The sequence below is a fragment of the Scyliorhinus canicula genome, chromosome 17, assembly GCF_902713615.1.
Source record: "Scyliorhinus canicula chromosome 17, sScyCan1.1, whole genome shotgun sequence".
In the NCBI taxonomy this organism is placed as follows: Eukaryota; Metazoa; Chordata; class Chondrichthyes; order Carcharhiniformes; family Scyliorhinidae; genus Scyliorhinus; species Scyliorhinus canicula.
This window is the reverse complement of record NC_052162.1, coordinates 26,784,315-26,801,134: the sequence shown is the minus strand read 5'-3', so window position 1 is coordinate 26,801,134 and position 16,820 is coordinate 26,784,315. Positions and strand designations below refer to the sequence as shown.

At 39.7% G+C, this 16,820-nt stretch overlaps 1 protein-coding gene across 1 annotated transcript in view; it reads left to right on the top strand.

Moving 5' to 3' along the window:
- The window catches only part of LOC119951189 (magnesium transporter protein 1-like), a 50,059-nt gene extending 34,182 nt beyond the window's left edge, over window positions 1-15,877 (top strand). The window contains exons 7-10 of the mRNA XM_038774215.1: window positions 1,098-1,161; window positions 4,649-4,723; window positions 8,482-8,572; window positions 9,993-15,877. Of these exons, the coding sequence (XP_038630143.1) occupies window positions 1,098-1,161; window positions 4,649-4,723; window positions 8,482-8,572; window positions 9,993-10,008 (246 nt within the window). The 3' untranslated portion in view covers window positions 10,009-15,877. The remainder of the gene's footprint in view (window positions 1-1,097; window positions 1,162-4,648; window positions 4,724-8,481; window positions 8,573-9,992) is intronic.
- Window positions 15,878-16,820: the final 943 nt, after the last annotated feature.

The window sequence follows — 16,820 nt, the reverse complement described above, 5'->3', positions numbered from 1 at the left end:
GCACTGCTGCCTCATGGTGGAGGTCCCACGTTCGATTCCGGCCCTGGATCACTGTTCGTGTGGACTTTGCACATTCTCCCGGTGTTTGCGTGGGTTTCATCCCCACAATTAGCACGATTGCTTCACAGCTCCAGGGTCCCAGGTTCGATTCCCGGCTTGGGTCACTGTCTGTGCGGAGTCTGCACGTTCTCCCCGTGTATGCGTGGGTTTCCTCCAGGTGCTCCGGTTTCCTCCCACAGTCCAAAGATGTGCAGGTAAGGTGGATTGGCCATGCTAAATTGCCCTTAGTGTTGGGTGGGGTTACTGGGGTATGGGGATAGGGTGGAGGTGTGGGCTTGGGTAGGGTGCTCTTTCCAAGAGCCTGTGCAGACTCGATGGGCCGAATGGCCTCCTCCTGCACTGTAACTTCTATGAAACCCAAAGATGTGTAGAGTTGTTGGATTGGCCAAGCTAAATTGTCCCGTAGTTGCAAAAATAAATTTGGCACTCTAAATTTTTTTTAAAGGGTATATGGGACCCTCTTTAAATGGAGAAAGAGTACAAAAAACAGTGAAGTAATGAATCTTTTTATAAAACATTGATTCAGCCTCAAATGGAGTACTGTGTCCAATTCAGGACACCACATTTCAGGCAGTCTGTGAAGGCATTAGAGAATATTCGGGAAATATTTACAAAGAGTGGTTCCTGGGATTGGAGATGCTGGGGTTGAGAAGAGATGTTGAGAGGAGGTTTGATGGAGGTGTTCAAAATCATAAAAGATCGAGACAGAGTAGTTAGAGAGAAACCAATGTATCCCATTTGACAGAAAAGTTGAGAACTCAATTTAAGGTACCTGAAGGGAAGACACTTAGAGCAAAGGGAAACCGATGGGGGAGTGGGACTTGCAGAGAGCCGGTATGTACATGATGGACTAAATGGCTTCCTTCTGTGCAGTTCCAATTCTATGAATTCATGAGTGAGTTTCTATTGAGAAATTGAGGCCTAAATGTATTCCACAGTTTAGATTGACCATTTTGTTGACCAAAAAAGCCGTAGGATGGTAATATTGAAATCTTAAATGAATGTTCCTTTAAACCTGTTTCTTTTTCCATTTGCAGAGTTACATTCATGGAAGCAGCCAAGCACAGTTTGTAGCTGAAACACACATTGTTATTTTGCTCAGTATCCTTTTTGGCCTTGACTGTAGCACAATGTTTAAAATAATTAAGAACTGCCAGTACATTGCTGAGGATAGAAAATAATCATTATTGTAATAACCATTTATTATTCACAGTTTGTTTGAAATTGTTTACCACATTTGTGGATAAGATGTATTTTATGTACATTCCTACTTTTAGTTTACATGGTTACCATAAAGATTCAGGATCAAAAGCAACTCATGCATTTTACTCTGCACCTGGAAGACTGCTAACCTGAGATTTGAGTTTGAACATAGAACATAATGCAGAAGGAGGCCATTCGACCCATCCAGTCTGCACTGACCCACTTAAGCCCACACTTCCACCCTATCCCTGTAATCCAATAACCCCTCTGTTGCTCATTATGCTTTCCCTTAATTTGCTCTGTTTTAATTACCTTTGCTCAAGAGTCGCCAGGTATCGTTCTGATACCACCACAGGGTTCAAAGTCGAATACTGATCAATGACTCGATACACCAGTTAGTAAGTTTGAAATCAATGCACATTTATTTACACACGCAGTCAATTATTACTCATGCACAAACTCTACTCACTAAACTGCAACTACTACTAAAGCCTATACTTAGCTTCGAGTGGCCCACTCAGTCAGAGGAACAAGGGCCGTTCTGATACTGCTGGCTTCGAACTGGTATAGAATAGTAGCTAGGAGCTCCTATCTCGTAGCGTGTGTTGACCTTAGACTTACTTGGCTGGTGCTTGGCGACCTCTCGTTGCTGAGATCCAAATGCCAAGGTGAAAGTGATGAAGAGGAGTAAGAGAGCGAACTGACCTTGGGGACTCTGCTTTATAGCCCCCAGGGTTTCGCGCCCTTCTGGGCGGACCCTGGACTTGGTCCCAATTAATTGGACCATGTCACAATCGTTTGTATCGATTCTCTCCAATAACGGGGTCGTTCCCTGATCGTTGGGCGGACTCTATGTAACCGTTGGCCTGCCTTTGTTTTAGCTTCCACTGGCACCGGGAAGTCTGTCCTGGTACCGATTGTTTCAATGTTTCTTTTTGTCCCCGGAGATAGCTCATTACTATGCTAATGGCTAGTAGTTTCAGTTCTGTCTGGGTTCTGCAGGTTCCAATCCACAGGAAACCTTGCACCTGCTTGTTTTTCTGGTGCTTTCCATTTTTCCCTGTACTCTTTGCGAGTACCCATTTTGGAATCGGGACGTGGCCACCCCAGGTGGCTACACCCTCCTAACCTTTTTGGCTACTAAGGGCAATTTATCATGGCCAATCGACCTAACCTGCACGTCTTTGGACTGTGGGAGGAAACCCGAGCACACGGAGGAAACCCGCATAGGGAGAGCGTGCACACTTCGCACAGACAGTGACCCAGTGGGGAATCAAGCCTGGGACCCTAGCGCTGTGAAGCCACAGTGCTAGCCACTTGTGCTATCGTACAGCCCTTGATTTGATAATTAACTGACATTGACTTAGCTGCTGGTGGTTGAACATCATTCACTCTTGGAGTTATTGCTGGATGGAGAGCTGCGATGAAGCACCACATCTTTTGGGAGAGGTGGAAACAGTGATCACCTATAGGTTATTCATAAGGTGTTTATACTATCTGTGTAGAAATTTGCAGTTTCAGTTCATCTTGCATGACTGGACGAAATGGTATGAGAGTGAAATGGGACTGAAGAAGAATGTTATTTGGATGAGACATACAAAATATAAAAGTCAGAGACCACAGCGCAATTAAAGTTCATGACTTTTCCACAGAATTAAAAGGTACAACATAATCAGATTTTATTATCGTACACTGAGTCAACACAAAATGAGGTCATGTGGCTCATTGTGCCTATGTTCGCTATTTGGTAGCTGTTCAGGTAAATTCTCCAGCACCCCTTCATGCCCGTACATTACCCTGCTGTTTTTTACTTTAAGTTATTATCCAATTCCCGTTTACTATTGAAACTACATCCACAATTCTTGCAGGCTATGAATTCCACATTGCAACAACTTGCAGAGTTTTTTTACATTTCCCTCATGTCACCTCTGGTTCTTTTGCCAAGCATCTTAAAGCTTATGTCTCAGTTACAAATCGTTCTACAACTGGTAATAGTTTCTGCATATCTGTTCTATTAAACCTGTTCATCACATGATTAAATGCCACCATCAAATTTCATCTCACCCCAAGGAATAACCACAAATTCTCCAGTCTCTCCACTTGACTGATGTTTCTCATTCTGGGTACCATTCTAGTAAATCTCTCGTGCACCCTCACTTAGACCGTGGCACTCTTCTGAAAGTGTGGTGTCCGTAATTGAATATATCTTCATCTGAGGCCTGTCATGTGAGAGTACCTTTAAGAAATGGGTGTTTATAAATGTGTGTGTATAAATGTGTGTGTATGTAAGTATCTGGAGTGAGAGTACCTTTTAAGAAAAGGTGTTTATTACTTCAGTGATGTCACAGAGTGGTGGAGCTGGGCTGTCTTTCAGCTTTTTACTTTCATTTTAGGCTGTTTGCGGCAGAGTTAGTTTTAGTTTCATTTTCAGAGCTGGATAGCTGCAGTCACATCCAGAAGGTGTATGAATCTCTCTCTGTAATCTAAAGACTGTCAATGGATCCTGGTGATTTAAAACCAATAACAGTAGTGACTTTAACCTGATGTGCTTCTGGTAAAGGGTGTTTTAAGTCTTATGGATGTGAAAAGGAAAGCTTAAAGGATTACTTAGTGTTGTATTCTTTGGAGGTTGTATTTGAATTAATGGTTGCTAAGATGTTCACTCTATGTTTTAAAAAGGTTAACTTGAGTTCATAGAATGAACATTGTTTTGCTTTAAAAAATACTTTTCCATTTCTGCTGTACCACACCTGTAGAGTGGGCCGTTTGCTCCTAATACCACAATCTATTTAAAGTTGTGGGTCAGGTGAACTCCATACACTTTGGGGTTCTCTAAACCCTGGCCCATAACAGGCCTAAACAGTGTTTAGAAAGCCTCAGCAGAAATTGTTTGCTTTTGTCCACTTCAACTCTATTATTATCGTCAAGCATCCCTCATGCTTTAACAGCTTTATGGAAGCCATTACAGAGCAAACGTGTATTCTGTGAGTGGCCAATTACAAACTTGAGATTCACTGGTGAAATTTGAGAGACAATTGTGCTGTTTTTGGGTACTTTGAAGATCCATTTAAACAACATGAATCCTTGCATCTATTCACTTGAGAAAATTAGTAACATCAGTTTTAATTTGTCACAAGTTGTGTGACTTTCTCATCTTGATCATTCGAAGGTGGTGCCAGAGAGATGCTTCAGATAGACTGAACTGGAAATTATATCAAGACTTAATATATATTTTGTGGTTCACACATGGAAGAATTTTGAGTCACCAGATATATTTCCTTTGCAATTAACTTGTGTTTTCAGTAAATGCACCCATATTAACCATCTTCTGTGACTGTAATGAATCTGAATTTGCTACAAGTTGTATCTTAACCACCAATTGCAGATGCTGCTATAACATTAGGTATGGTGCTTCTTCGTGAAGCGGCAACGTCTAATATGGAAATAGGTAAACGACGAAGTAAGTAACTTAAGCACATCTTTGTGTTGGCTGAAAGCAAATTACTGCGGATGCTGGAATCTGAAACGAAAGATAATCTGCTGGAAAATCTCAGCAAGTCTGGCAACATCTATAGGGAGAGAAAAGAGCTTTCGAGTCCGATTACTCCATTTTCCAGCATTTTCTCTTTTGTTTGTGTGGCTAGTTGTTACTATAACTGGGTTAAAATGGGGAACTGTTATTAATTTTTGAGGGCAGCACGGTGGCGCAGTAATTAGCATTGTTGCCTCATGGCGCCGAGGTCCCAGGTTCGGTCGCGGTTCTGGGTCACTGATCGTGCGGCGTTTGCACATTTTCCCCGTGTTTGCGTGGCTTTCGCCCCAACAACCCAAAAGATGTGCAGGGTAGGTGTATTGGCCATATTAAATTAAGGAGAGTCCCTTAATTGAAAAAAATAAATTTTTCAAAAAATGATTAATTTTTGAGCGCTCATTTATTTTGCCAAAAGTTTTAAATGACGTTTTGCCAAATTTTGAACAAACAGCAGAAAAATCTACTCTAATCAAAAACTGGTTCCTTCTCCGAATTCCATACATGCATAACCATCCAAATAGTCCTGCCATTTTCTCCTCCATTCTTGAAGGCATTGACTCATATTGAGCTAAGAGTAAAGTTAGTAACTTTTGCAAAAAGAAAATGTAATTATTGAATTGTTGTTAGACCTAATGAATTAATAACCCACATTTTAACATTCAATTTACTACAGCAGTGAGTGCTTCATTTTTACAGTGAGATGAACATGCATTGTATGTAATGGAGTTGGTTTTTCCATGAGAATTTTCTGAACCTATTTTTGTTGCATTAATTAACTATAATCTCATATCCAATAATCCATGGTAACAAAATGCAGGAAATTTGTGAAATAAATAAGAACATACAATTAGGAGCAGGAGGAGGCCACACGGCACCTTGAGCCTGCACTGCCATTCAATAAGATCATGACTAATCTGATTGTAACCTCCACTGAATATTCCTGCCTACCCCCAATAACGTTTCACCCCCTGTTAATCAAGAATCTATCGAGATCTGCATTAAAAATATTTAAAGATGATGCTTCCACTGCCTTTTGTAGAAAAGAATTCCAGAGAGTCACAACCCTCGGAGAAAAAAATTATCTTCATCACTGTCTTAATAACTTGTTAAACATATTTTAACGTAGTCATTTAGAAGAACAGCATTTCTCCAGATAATAGTGAGAAAGAGGAGGTCTGGTGGCGCAGTGAGTAGCATCCCTACCTCTAAGCCAGAAATTCCGCGTTCACGACCAGGACTTGAGGCGGTCAAAACATGTTAGAATTAACTTTTAAATTTCTGAAACACACAGCAATGGCAGGTGGTAAGAGTGGGAAACATTCCTGGTCAGGCATGTGACGGAAAGAAATTCTAACCTCTTACCATCATTATCCATGGCTCCAGACCACAACATGCTTGTAAAAGTGTACGTGGCTTCAACAGCTCAGACCCCTTAGTGGGCAGTTGGCTGCATGACCCAGTTGGCTGGATAGCTGGTGCCGATCAGATTGGCACCTACAGCAAGTGGGTTGTTCTGTTTTTTGCTGAGGTGGATTTGGAACCTGCTTCTTTGCCCTGCCTGTGGTGGAGTTCATGGCGGTGTGGGTTGGATCTGCCTTTTGGCAAATAACTTGAAGTAGTGAGAAAGACGAATGTTGTTTTAAATTTGTAGTGATTACTTAAATGTAGTGCAGTATTGCACTACATTTATCATTAACGACTAGGTGCCAACACACACCAAACCCCCTTCTAAAGATTAGACCCTTCAACAAATTAGCCATTACGTAGCTTGGAGAAGTTACATGATTAATTTTTTTTTGATCACTGATATGTCTAGTTTATTAACAATTTGTGCTGATAGTTCAGATCCCTTTTAATGCCTGGTTCAGATTTCTTTATGTTCCCTTGTAAGTTGCTAGCATTGACAATCTTGTATATAATATATACTTTTAGTATCAACCTTAGTTTCAGCTTCCTTGATCCAATATTTCAGCCTTATACATGCATGTGCTAACATTAGTACATTTTTGACAAAATGCATATGGAATAAAGAACAATGCAACACAGGAACAGGCCCGTTGGCCCTTCAAGCCTGTACCGGTCATGATACCACCCTTGGCCAAAACCGTCAGCACTTCTCGTGCCGTATCCCTCTATACCCATCCTATCCATGTATTTGTCAAGATGCCTTTTGAATGCCGTTTCTGTATCTGCTTCCACAACCTTCCCAGGCAATGTGTTCCAGGCACTCACCAGCCTCTTTTTAAAAAGAAAAACCTGCCTCACACATTTCCTCTAAACATTGCCCCATGGACCTTAAATCTATGCCCCTAGTGAGTGACCCCTCCACCCTAGGAAAAAATGTCTGCCCATCCACTCTATCCATGCCGCTCATGATCTTGTAAACCTCTAGTAGGTCACCCGTCAACCTCCATCATTCTAATGAAAACAGTTTGAGTCTATTAAGCCTCTCCGCATAGCTATAACACCCTCCAGACCAGGCAGCATCCTGGTAAGCCTCCTCTGCACCCTCTCCGAAGCTTCCACATCTTTCTGGTAGTGTGGTGACCAAAATTGTGTGCAATATTCCAAGTGTGGCCACACCAAGGTTCTACACACCTGTAGCCTGACTTACTAGTTTTTATACTCAATGCCCTGTCCAATGAAGGCAAGCATTCAGGATGCTTTCTTGACTACCGTGTCCACTTGTGTTGCCACTTTCAAAGATCTGTGGACCTGTACACCCAGATCTCTCTGACTTTCTATATTCCTTAGGGTTTTGCCATTTACTGTATATTTCCCCTCTATGTCAGACCTACCAAAATGCATGACCTCACATTTGTCAGGATTACACTCCATTTGCCATTTCTCTGCCCAAGTCTCCAACCTACTTATGTCCTGCTGTATCCTCTGACAATGTTCATCACTATCTGCCATTTCACCAACCTTGGTGTCATCCGTGAACTTACTAATCAGACCAGCTACATTTTCCTCCAAATCGTTTATGTATACTACAACAGCACCAATCCCTGCGGAACACCACTAGTCACAACCTTCCATTCAGAAAAACACCCTTCTACTGCTACCCTTTGCCTTCTGTGACCGAGCCAGTTCTGTATCCATCTTGCCACGTCATCTCTGATCCCGTGTGACTTCCTCTTTTGTACCAGTCTGCCATGAGGCACCTTGTCAAAGGCTTTACTGAAGTCCATGTACACAACATCCACCGCCCTCCCCATATCAATCATCTTTGTCACCTCAAAAACTCGATCAAGTTAGTGAGGCACGACGTCCCCTTCACAAAACCATGCTGTCTATCGCTAATGAGTCCAAATGGGTATAAATCCTGTCCCTGAGAATTCTCTCCAATAATGTACCTACTACTGACTTGAGGCTCACCGGACTATAGTTTCCAGGATTATCCCTGCTACCTTACTTAAACAGCGGTGCCACATTAGCTATACTCTAATCTTCTGGGACCTCACCTGTAGCCAGTGAGGAATATTTCTGATAAAACTCTTAACTGCTGGCATTTTTAAGGGAACTGACCAAACTGAAGCTGATATTAGGAATTTATGGCAAAATTATGGATACAGAAAGTGAGAACGATATTGGTCTATTAGTAAAAACAATTATTGAGACAGATTTAATAACTGAGACTGTAATGGGTTAGTGATCAAACTTTGTTTTTACTTTTTACCCTGCAGTTTTGTGTGTGGCAGGCCTAGGACTGGTTGGGTTTTTCTTCAGCCTGATGTTGTCCATTTTCAGAGCTAAATACCATGGATATCCGTACAGGTGAGTTGTGGATATGTATTGATAGCATATGTAGTAATGCTACAATGACTGAGAACTTTATCAAAATTATTTGTATTTGTTAGATGTATACAGTTCCATTTCAAACAGAAATTGCAACTGCTATTTCCATTTAGCAGAGTTTCAAAACTTCTCTTTCATCTATTTCAGCAGATTCTCTGCGCAACTGATGTGCAGCTGTGATTAGCAATGGAGTTATTGCATTGTGTACATTCACACATTTGGAAAATGCAGGCTGGTTTTTGAGACCTATCATTAAGTAATTTTTGTTCCTCATTGCTCTTCGGCCCTATTAGATGCAAAATCTAAATTCAGCAGAAAGAAAAAAAGAAAATATTACCTCCTATCCAGCTATTGCATTTTCCCCTCAGTCTGGTTACAAACTGGTAAAAGTGAGGATTCTTTGATTTTATATCGTCTCAGCTTATCCATCATATGCTTGATATCTTTGGGATGTGAGGGTGTCACAATGAGTTTATGGATTGAATCTGAGCAAATCAGTCCTCTTTAAAATCTCATTTTAACTCAGTCGCTGAGCTTGGCATTGTTGTTGATTGTGCAGACAGTTTGGTTCATTGATATGATTTGGAGGCCTGGGTCATAATTCCGCTCTAATTTAGTATAATAAAATCAATGCCCTAGACAGTTGGTGGTTTCATCTGGATGAGAAGTGGTAAACTTAATAACCACTGCGTTTTGTCAAGTAGGTTTATACAGTTTTAGCTAATTAAACTTTCTCCAGCACACCTCTACTTGAAGACTTTTGTCGGCCTGGACCTCAGCCCTTTTGAGGGGGTGGTTAACCGTTAGAGATTCTCCAGTTGAACATAATTTCCACCTGATTGGATTTCTTTGGAGACTTTTAAACATGGTTTCTCTGCATGTCTCACATGTAGCTGAACAAAATATTCATCTGCTTCTGTGAAGGCATCTGATTTTTTTTTTAATTGATGCAAATCTAAAAGTATGTAAAGCTCACTTCTGCTTAAAAAAACAAGGTTTTTCTCGGGAAACTTTTTTGTTTGAAACGTCCTTCGTTTTGTCTAATTGGGTCTCTGCAAATCTCCAATTTCTGACCAACTTAAAGACTCGAGTTGAGACTTTGCTGCTGGGCCAATTTGTTGCTGTTCTGTCGGAATTGGTACATTAAGATTGAAGCTGTGGGATTCTAGAAATCTACACTATAACTTGACAAGTCAGTAAAATTCTAGCAAGTCTAACATCTATGCAATGAAAAGGAATGTTTTGAACAATTGCATTATTGCATGTAAGTGGAACTAAAGTGTTATAATTGAAACATTTTGCTTATTTAAAACATATGAAAACTTGTTAGTAAAGTCCAGAATGTTCGCTAACTGAATCTATTTTAAATTCTGCCATTTTATCTTTTTTGTGTTTTTAGTTTTCTTATTAGTTGATCCTGGAGACATAGGCAGAAGATAGAAGGACAGCACCGTGGGTTGAGAAGTATACATGAAAATATACATGGAGAGTTTAGTTGCATTTCAGCTACCTCCCAATGTTATTCCAATCAAGGTCTCTCAAAGGAAGACTTGAACCAAAGAGAGTCTACAGTGCCTTAGTAGATTTTTTAATTTACTGTCAGGCAACAAAAATATTTTACAAAATTAAACCATTTCCTTATGAAAATATTTGAAGGTATCTGGGGACAAAATAGAAAGTAATTAAAATTGATTTGCAGTTTTCAGAAAAGTGTGTAATTTCTATTGACTAAAGTGCCTTAAATGGAATTGTTCATTAAGACTCAAAGGGCTGGTTTGCATACTTTTGAATTTATACTTGTCGGTGAAATGTAAAATTGAAGTAAGTCAACCTAAAATGCTATGTTTCATTGTGTATGTTGGGTCATTTTCTTTTATAAATACTGTGAACCTGGCTGTTGCATTTACAATAAAGAGATAACTTTATGTCTGTGGTGTTAATAACTGGGAGCGAACTTAAGTCTATGAGTAACGTTTTTGAAACACCTTGCTTGTGTGATCATCAGGGAGTTTTAAAAAATGTGATTGACTATTGATACTTACTGTTCATGGAGAATTTTTGATGCAAAATATTAATGCAACTGAGTTAAGTGAAATGAGTGGGGAATGTATAGTGCTGTTACCTCGAGACTTGGGTTCACGACCAGAAAGATGTTAGTTGAATGAAAATGCTGAGCAAAATGCTAGCTTGATGCCTTAATTTTTATATTAAATGTAAATTAGATGCTGAACTGAATTAACTATTTCATCTAAATGCAAAATTAGATTGAATTTTCTAACCTTACTGATTAATGTAATTTTGAGCTACATAATAGGGACAAATATTACTGGAATGAAAGAACACATTTTGCATCTGGACTGATATCAGACATCTCCATTTCAGGTATAGTTAACTGCAAAGTTAAAGCTTCCCCACTCGTAGATCAGGAAGGTTCCAGGTGCAGTCCTTATAATTCCTGGATCAAGAAAATTTCCCAGATTTACGCCAATCCTGATAATTCAGTGAACACAGCTACAAGTGTATGCGTGAATGAAGTGTGATTAATGGGCTCAGTGGAATAGCCTCCCAATATGTGTGGAACTATACCTGAGCAAGAAGCTGATACCTTTAGGAAAGAGGTAAAGAGGAATAAACAGATGAGAAAAAATTATGGAACTAAACTTTTGAAGAGGGAGTAGAAACTAATTCTGATTAAGTTCCACTTCTACATTCAACATGTAGCTCATTCCCTCAAAGTTAGTCTTGGGTTCTTTGAAGACAACTTACAATGCGCAATGAAAGCCATTGTGTTCATAAAAAATATTTTGGCACATGTTTTTGTCCATACTCATGACTCAATTTCAGTATATGTCATAAATAAGTAACCATATGACTTTAAAGTTTCATTACCTACTTTTATTCATCTGTTTATTCCTATTTACTTCTCTCCCGAAGGCATCAACTTGCTAGGGTGCAGTTCCACACGCATTGGGAGGCTGATCCACTCAAAGCCATTATTAGTGTTGTCAGACTTTATCCACATGTTCCCATGTAGCAATGCTCATTTCTTTGTGATCAGGAGTGATGATGCTGGAGAATTTTCCTGATTGAGGAAAATTCTGACTAAGAATTGCACAGGACCTTCCTGATCTATGGCTGGAGAAGCTTTACCATTGAAGCTCGACCAACTGTTTCTGAAATTGAGCTATTTGATATTAGTATTGGGTGCAAAATATGTTACTTTATTCCAGTGGCAAAATAAGCACAAAGTACTGTCTTTGCTGATCTCAATTGGATTGGTAATGAATATATAATCAATGCTATTGGCTTCTGGGCTTAGGAAGAGAAGATCAGCATGGGCCCCTGCTGCTGATTGATACTCCATGTCTTTTGCTGGAAAGTGTGTATAGATGTCAGTTGTGGAGACAGTTGAGCTGAACTGTACCACATTTGTGTTAGAAATTGCCTATCCTAGACCGACATGGTGGTGCAGTGGTTAGCACAGCTGCCCCACATGCCGAGGACCTGGATTTGACCCTGGTCCAGGGTCTCTGTCCTTGTGGAGTTTGCACAGTCTGCATGGGTCTCACCACTCTCTTCTCTCCCCCCCCCCCCCCCCCCCCAACCCAAAAATGTGTAGGGTAGGTGGATTGGCCATGCTAAATTGCCCCATAATTGGACTTTCTTTGAAAAATAGCCTATCCTCTCAAAGAATGACTGTGGTCAGAAGGCACTACTTGCATGTGAGTCAATACCTTCAGAAGTGGAATGGTATTTTGATATAGTTTTGATAATGTCATAACCATAAAAGAAACTAAAAGGGACATATAGGAGAAGGGCATCTTCAGGAAAGGGGAGTGATGATATTAAAGGTCTTTTCCCTTATGGAACCCCGCTTGGTTTTGGTGCCTGGTTTTAAAAGTACCTGTATAGTAAATTAAAAGTTTGTTATCGTTACCATTTGGTTTATATGTGGTTATTAGGTTCCTACTGGTAGTTTTCTAACCATTTTCCATATTTCTGCTTTGTATGATACCTATCAGTTCCAATCTTTTTATATTGAGCTGTTCATTCATTTGTATTAGGCACATATTAGATTCGCAGGAAGTGTGCATTGTAGACAAAATATATTACTGGTAGATCACTATCATTACGATCCCAGACCACACCCCAACAGTCGTTAGGATACTGGACTGACACCCCAATTTTTTAGTTTAGTTTGTAAGATTGTGTGGAAAGAATATGAATACTTTGCTCCAGGAGTGATTGCAGGAAGAAATAGGGATTTGGTATTTTTTAAAAAAAAATTATTATTTATACAATATTAAACTCTTAACATCACGCCTGAAAATAGCTTACAATTACCCCTTAAACAATACTACTCAATTCTGAATTAAACAAGAAAGCAAAACATATAGCTCTCAATCCATTCTACATCCCAAAGGCACAGCGTAATACTTGTCTTCCAGAATAGAGTTAGCTCCTGATTGAACCCCTGCGTACTCAGGCTGGAAGTCTTCAAAAATACTATGTCAACGGGATTGTTTCAGCTTCTTGCCCTCAGACAAGTCTGTGCCGCTTTAAATACTATTAAATTTTTATCTACCCTACTGTGAGAGCAAAAGACCTTGTTTGTGGACTCTGTGTTAGCCAGATCAGAGCTCCAGTCAAAAACATTGTGAAAATGTCTGAATGCCAACAATGGCACCATTTCCCCAAGCTGAAAACAAATTAACTCCCCAGGGGCTCACCCCTACTCAATACATTGGCCCAAGCTTTTTATTCTGGTCAATTTCACCTCTGGTTCCTAAAAGCTTTCTGGTCTTTAAAAACAAGATTATTTTAAAAACATGACTACTGCAGTCAAACACACTATCCCAGGTGTTTAGCCCTTAACTTGCCAAAAGTTTAGAGTCAATATATCTAAAATCCTGTATTCATCACACTATGGCATAATGTGCAGTGAGTTGGAAGTTACACGGCTGCTGCCCCTATTAAAAAAGAATATTTGTACTGCAAAGACATGTTACAGAATGCAAGTGTGATACTTATAGGAAGTACATGCGAGTGTGACTTGCCCTCCCCAGTTGTAACTTACCTTCCCACTGTTACTATTTCCTGTGATGCACCCTCCCTAGGCATGGATTCCACTATCTACTCCACCCACTACATAATTCCCCTACTAGTGCGAAAATCCAACATATCAAGCTCCACGTTCTAGCAATATTACTGGGATGGGTTCTCCATCCAATATACTCCGATGCACTCAACCACATTTTCAGAATTTACAGTGCAGAAGGAGGCCATTCGGCCCATTGAGTCTACACCGGCCCCTGAAAGAGCACCCTACCTAAGCCTACACCTTCACCTTATCCATGTAACCCAACAACCCCACCTAACGTTTGGACACTATGGAGCAATTTAGTGTATCGAGTTCACCTAACCCACACATCGTTGAACATGGGGAGAACGTGCATACTTCGCACAGACCGTGACCCAAGCTGAGAATCTAACCTGGGTCCCTGACGCTATGAAGCAACAGTGATAGCCACTGTGCTACCATGCCGCTCCAAAGATCAATTACCTTACTCGCAACTGCTCCAACTATTCCAGCTCTACTGTTGCTATGGCCCCATGTCTCCAATTTGCATGTTGCCCAGGATTTTCCTGTGTATATTGGTCTTTAAATCTAAAAATAAAAGGAGTTATGACCCTTCATTTACAGTTTTCAAGCTGAAATGGACAATAATAGAAGTTAATCTTCAAAGCAGCGATCATATGTATCAAAATTGCCACAATGTACATCACTTGGCATAACATTCTTAACGTTTTAAGACGACACGTCTGAAAACCATAAACAGCACCACTGGAGTCAAGAGTGTACCTTGTAATCAAATTTTAAATATTGGACTATTGCAGACATGTGGTTAATTTTGAATTGGACTGCCTGGTGCTAGAAATTGCCACATGCTAATTCTGATAATTGAAAACTAGGTAGCGCAGGACCACTTTCAGATGTCACGCATGAACAAAGTTCTGTCAACTGTATTTAGATCTGTTTTGTACCAAATGCACTTTATTTTTTAATTATCCTTTGCTGTATGGTTTCATACAGGGCAGAAGATGAGCAGTCATTGGATGTTTCAACTTAATTGTCATGGCAATACCATCTTATTGGGAAATAAATATGAAACTTTCTTGCACTGTACTAAAATAATACTGGTAATGAACCCAGGCCCCCACTTCTTTAGAATATTCATAACCCATGATGGTTGCATACCTACATGGAAAGTAAGAAACAGAATTAAATTCATCTTTAACAATGCTGCCGATTTGCACTTGCTGAAGATTTACATACCAGAATGTCTGATGGATTGTGATTTAATCCAGGCAAAAGGGGAGGGGGAAACTTACTCTACACTTCAGAATACAAATTTTGCAGTGAATTAGATATATTTTTCTTGGGCTCACTGTTATATTTCTTCCCTCAAACTTTTCTTTGCTAAGGCGCATAGTTTTCAGCTTATCCATGTAACATTAGTCTGAGTACAGGAATTACTAGGTGAATTTTACCCTTTCTTAAAAAAAAACCCTACACTGAAGCAATATTTGTCCCATTGTGATTTTACTTATACAGCGACAAAAGCCCATATTTAATCGGACTTAAAATAGACAACATTTTAGTTTATACTGGCTTTATAATTATGCTACAGACATATCTTTGATAACTGATTAAGTGTCACTTCCAAACTCTCCAGGAAACAGTTTAATGGTTTGTTTCATTTTGTAATATATCATAATACTTCACACGAAAGACCACTTTGCATTTATTGTAACTGTATCTTGATTAATAATTTGACAGTTTGCTTTTATGCACACCTTGATCTTCTGCAGGTCTTGTGAAGCTCAGTGAAAATGAAGGACAAGGGACCTAAATTGTACTCTAGCTCCTTAGTTTATCACCTCACTGCAACCTGATGACTCCTGCTAGCAACCGACCTTTGCATTACATTGTCTAACCATTTTTCCATCTAAGTTGGAAAATCCCGTACTTGCATATGGTATCCCTTGTGAGGTGCATTATGTTTCAAAATAAAAAGATATTCAGATTCTATTGAATTATTCCCTATTTGCAGAGTTGCGGTTATATGTGTTGAATGTTCAGTCCTATTTGCAGAGATGTATAAAGGATGATGTCCCTAAGAGCCATAAGGCAAATTACAAAGCCTGAAACAAGTTCTACTTAATTCTGATATTTACTGTATGCAGAACTACTGATCTAATAAAGAAAAATCCTTAGCTAAATATTATTGTGTTTTGTTTTGCACCGGCATCTGATGCAAGCAGAAACGCCATGCTTAGGGGTCGCCAATTCGAGCTGTTGAGCAATCTATAGATAGTTTCAAAAGTTGGGGAAACTGGAAGTCAAAATGCATATAGGTGTAGGGATGCATAATTTGTGCTCCACTTACCCACCACCAATGTGGGCTAAAAAAAAAACTGGCAATACAGCACCTGAAACTCAGTCCTTTTTGAGCTTGTATTTCTTATTTGCTGGTAATTGAGGTTTGTGGACTTGGGGATTCATAGAGGACTGTTCTTAGTATGGGTGCACCGTTGGATACATCCAAAATTAGAACAATGTGATTTTTTATTAAACTGCATATTGCTCAAATTGTTATTGAGAACATTGATTTAAACTTTATATATAGGGTAGTGCAGTGGTTAGTACTGCTGCCTACGGCGCTCAGGACCCAGGTTTGATCTTGACTCTGGGTCACTGTGGAGTTTGCATATTCTCCCCGTGTCTGCGTGAGTTTCACTCCCACAACCCAAAGATGCGCAGGTTAGATGGATTGACCACTCTAAACTGCCCTTAATTGGAAAAAATTAATTGGATACTCCAAATAAAAAAAAACTATATATGACCCAGAACCTCGTTGCATACATCTAGGTCTGGAAGAAAGATAAAAAGGCTACATTCCATTTTACATGAGGTTAACCAATTAAAACTATGTAGCTTACAAGCACAAGACTGGTAACTTACTGTAGCTTCTCCTGCAGAATCATATTGACCATTAAAATGCTGGTTTGCAGGGTTGTCTGAAACTGAGTGACAGATATACCTCTCCAAATCACATTAATTAGCCAAGCTGGTTGTGATCAAAAAACAGTGTCATGTAATATTGCAGGCCTACATAGCTCAGTTCCTATTTTCTCTTATCTAATGTGACAATGAAAGAAACTC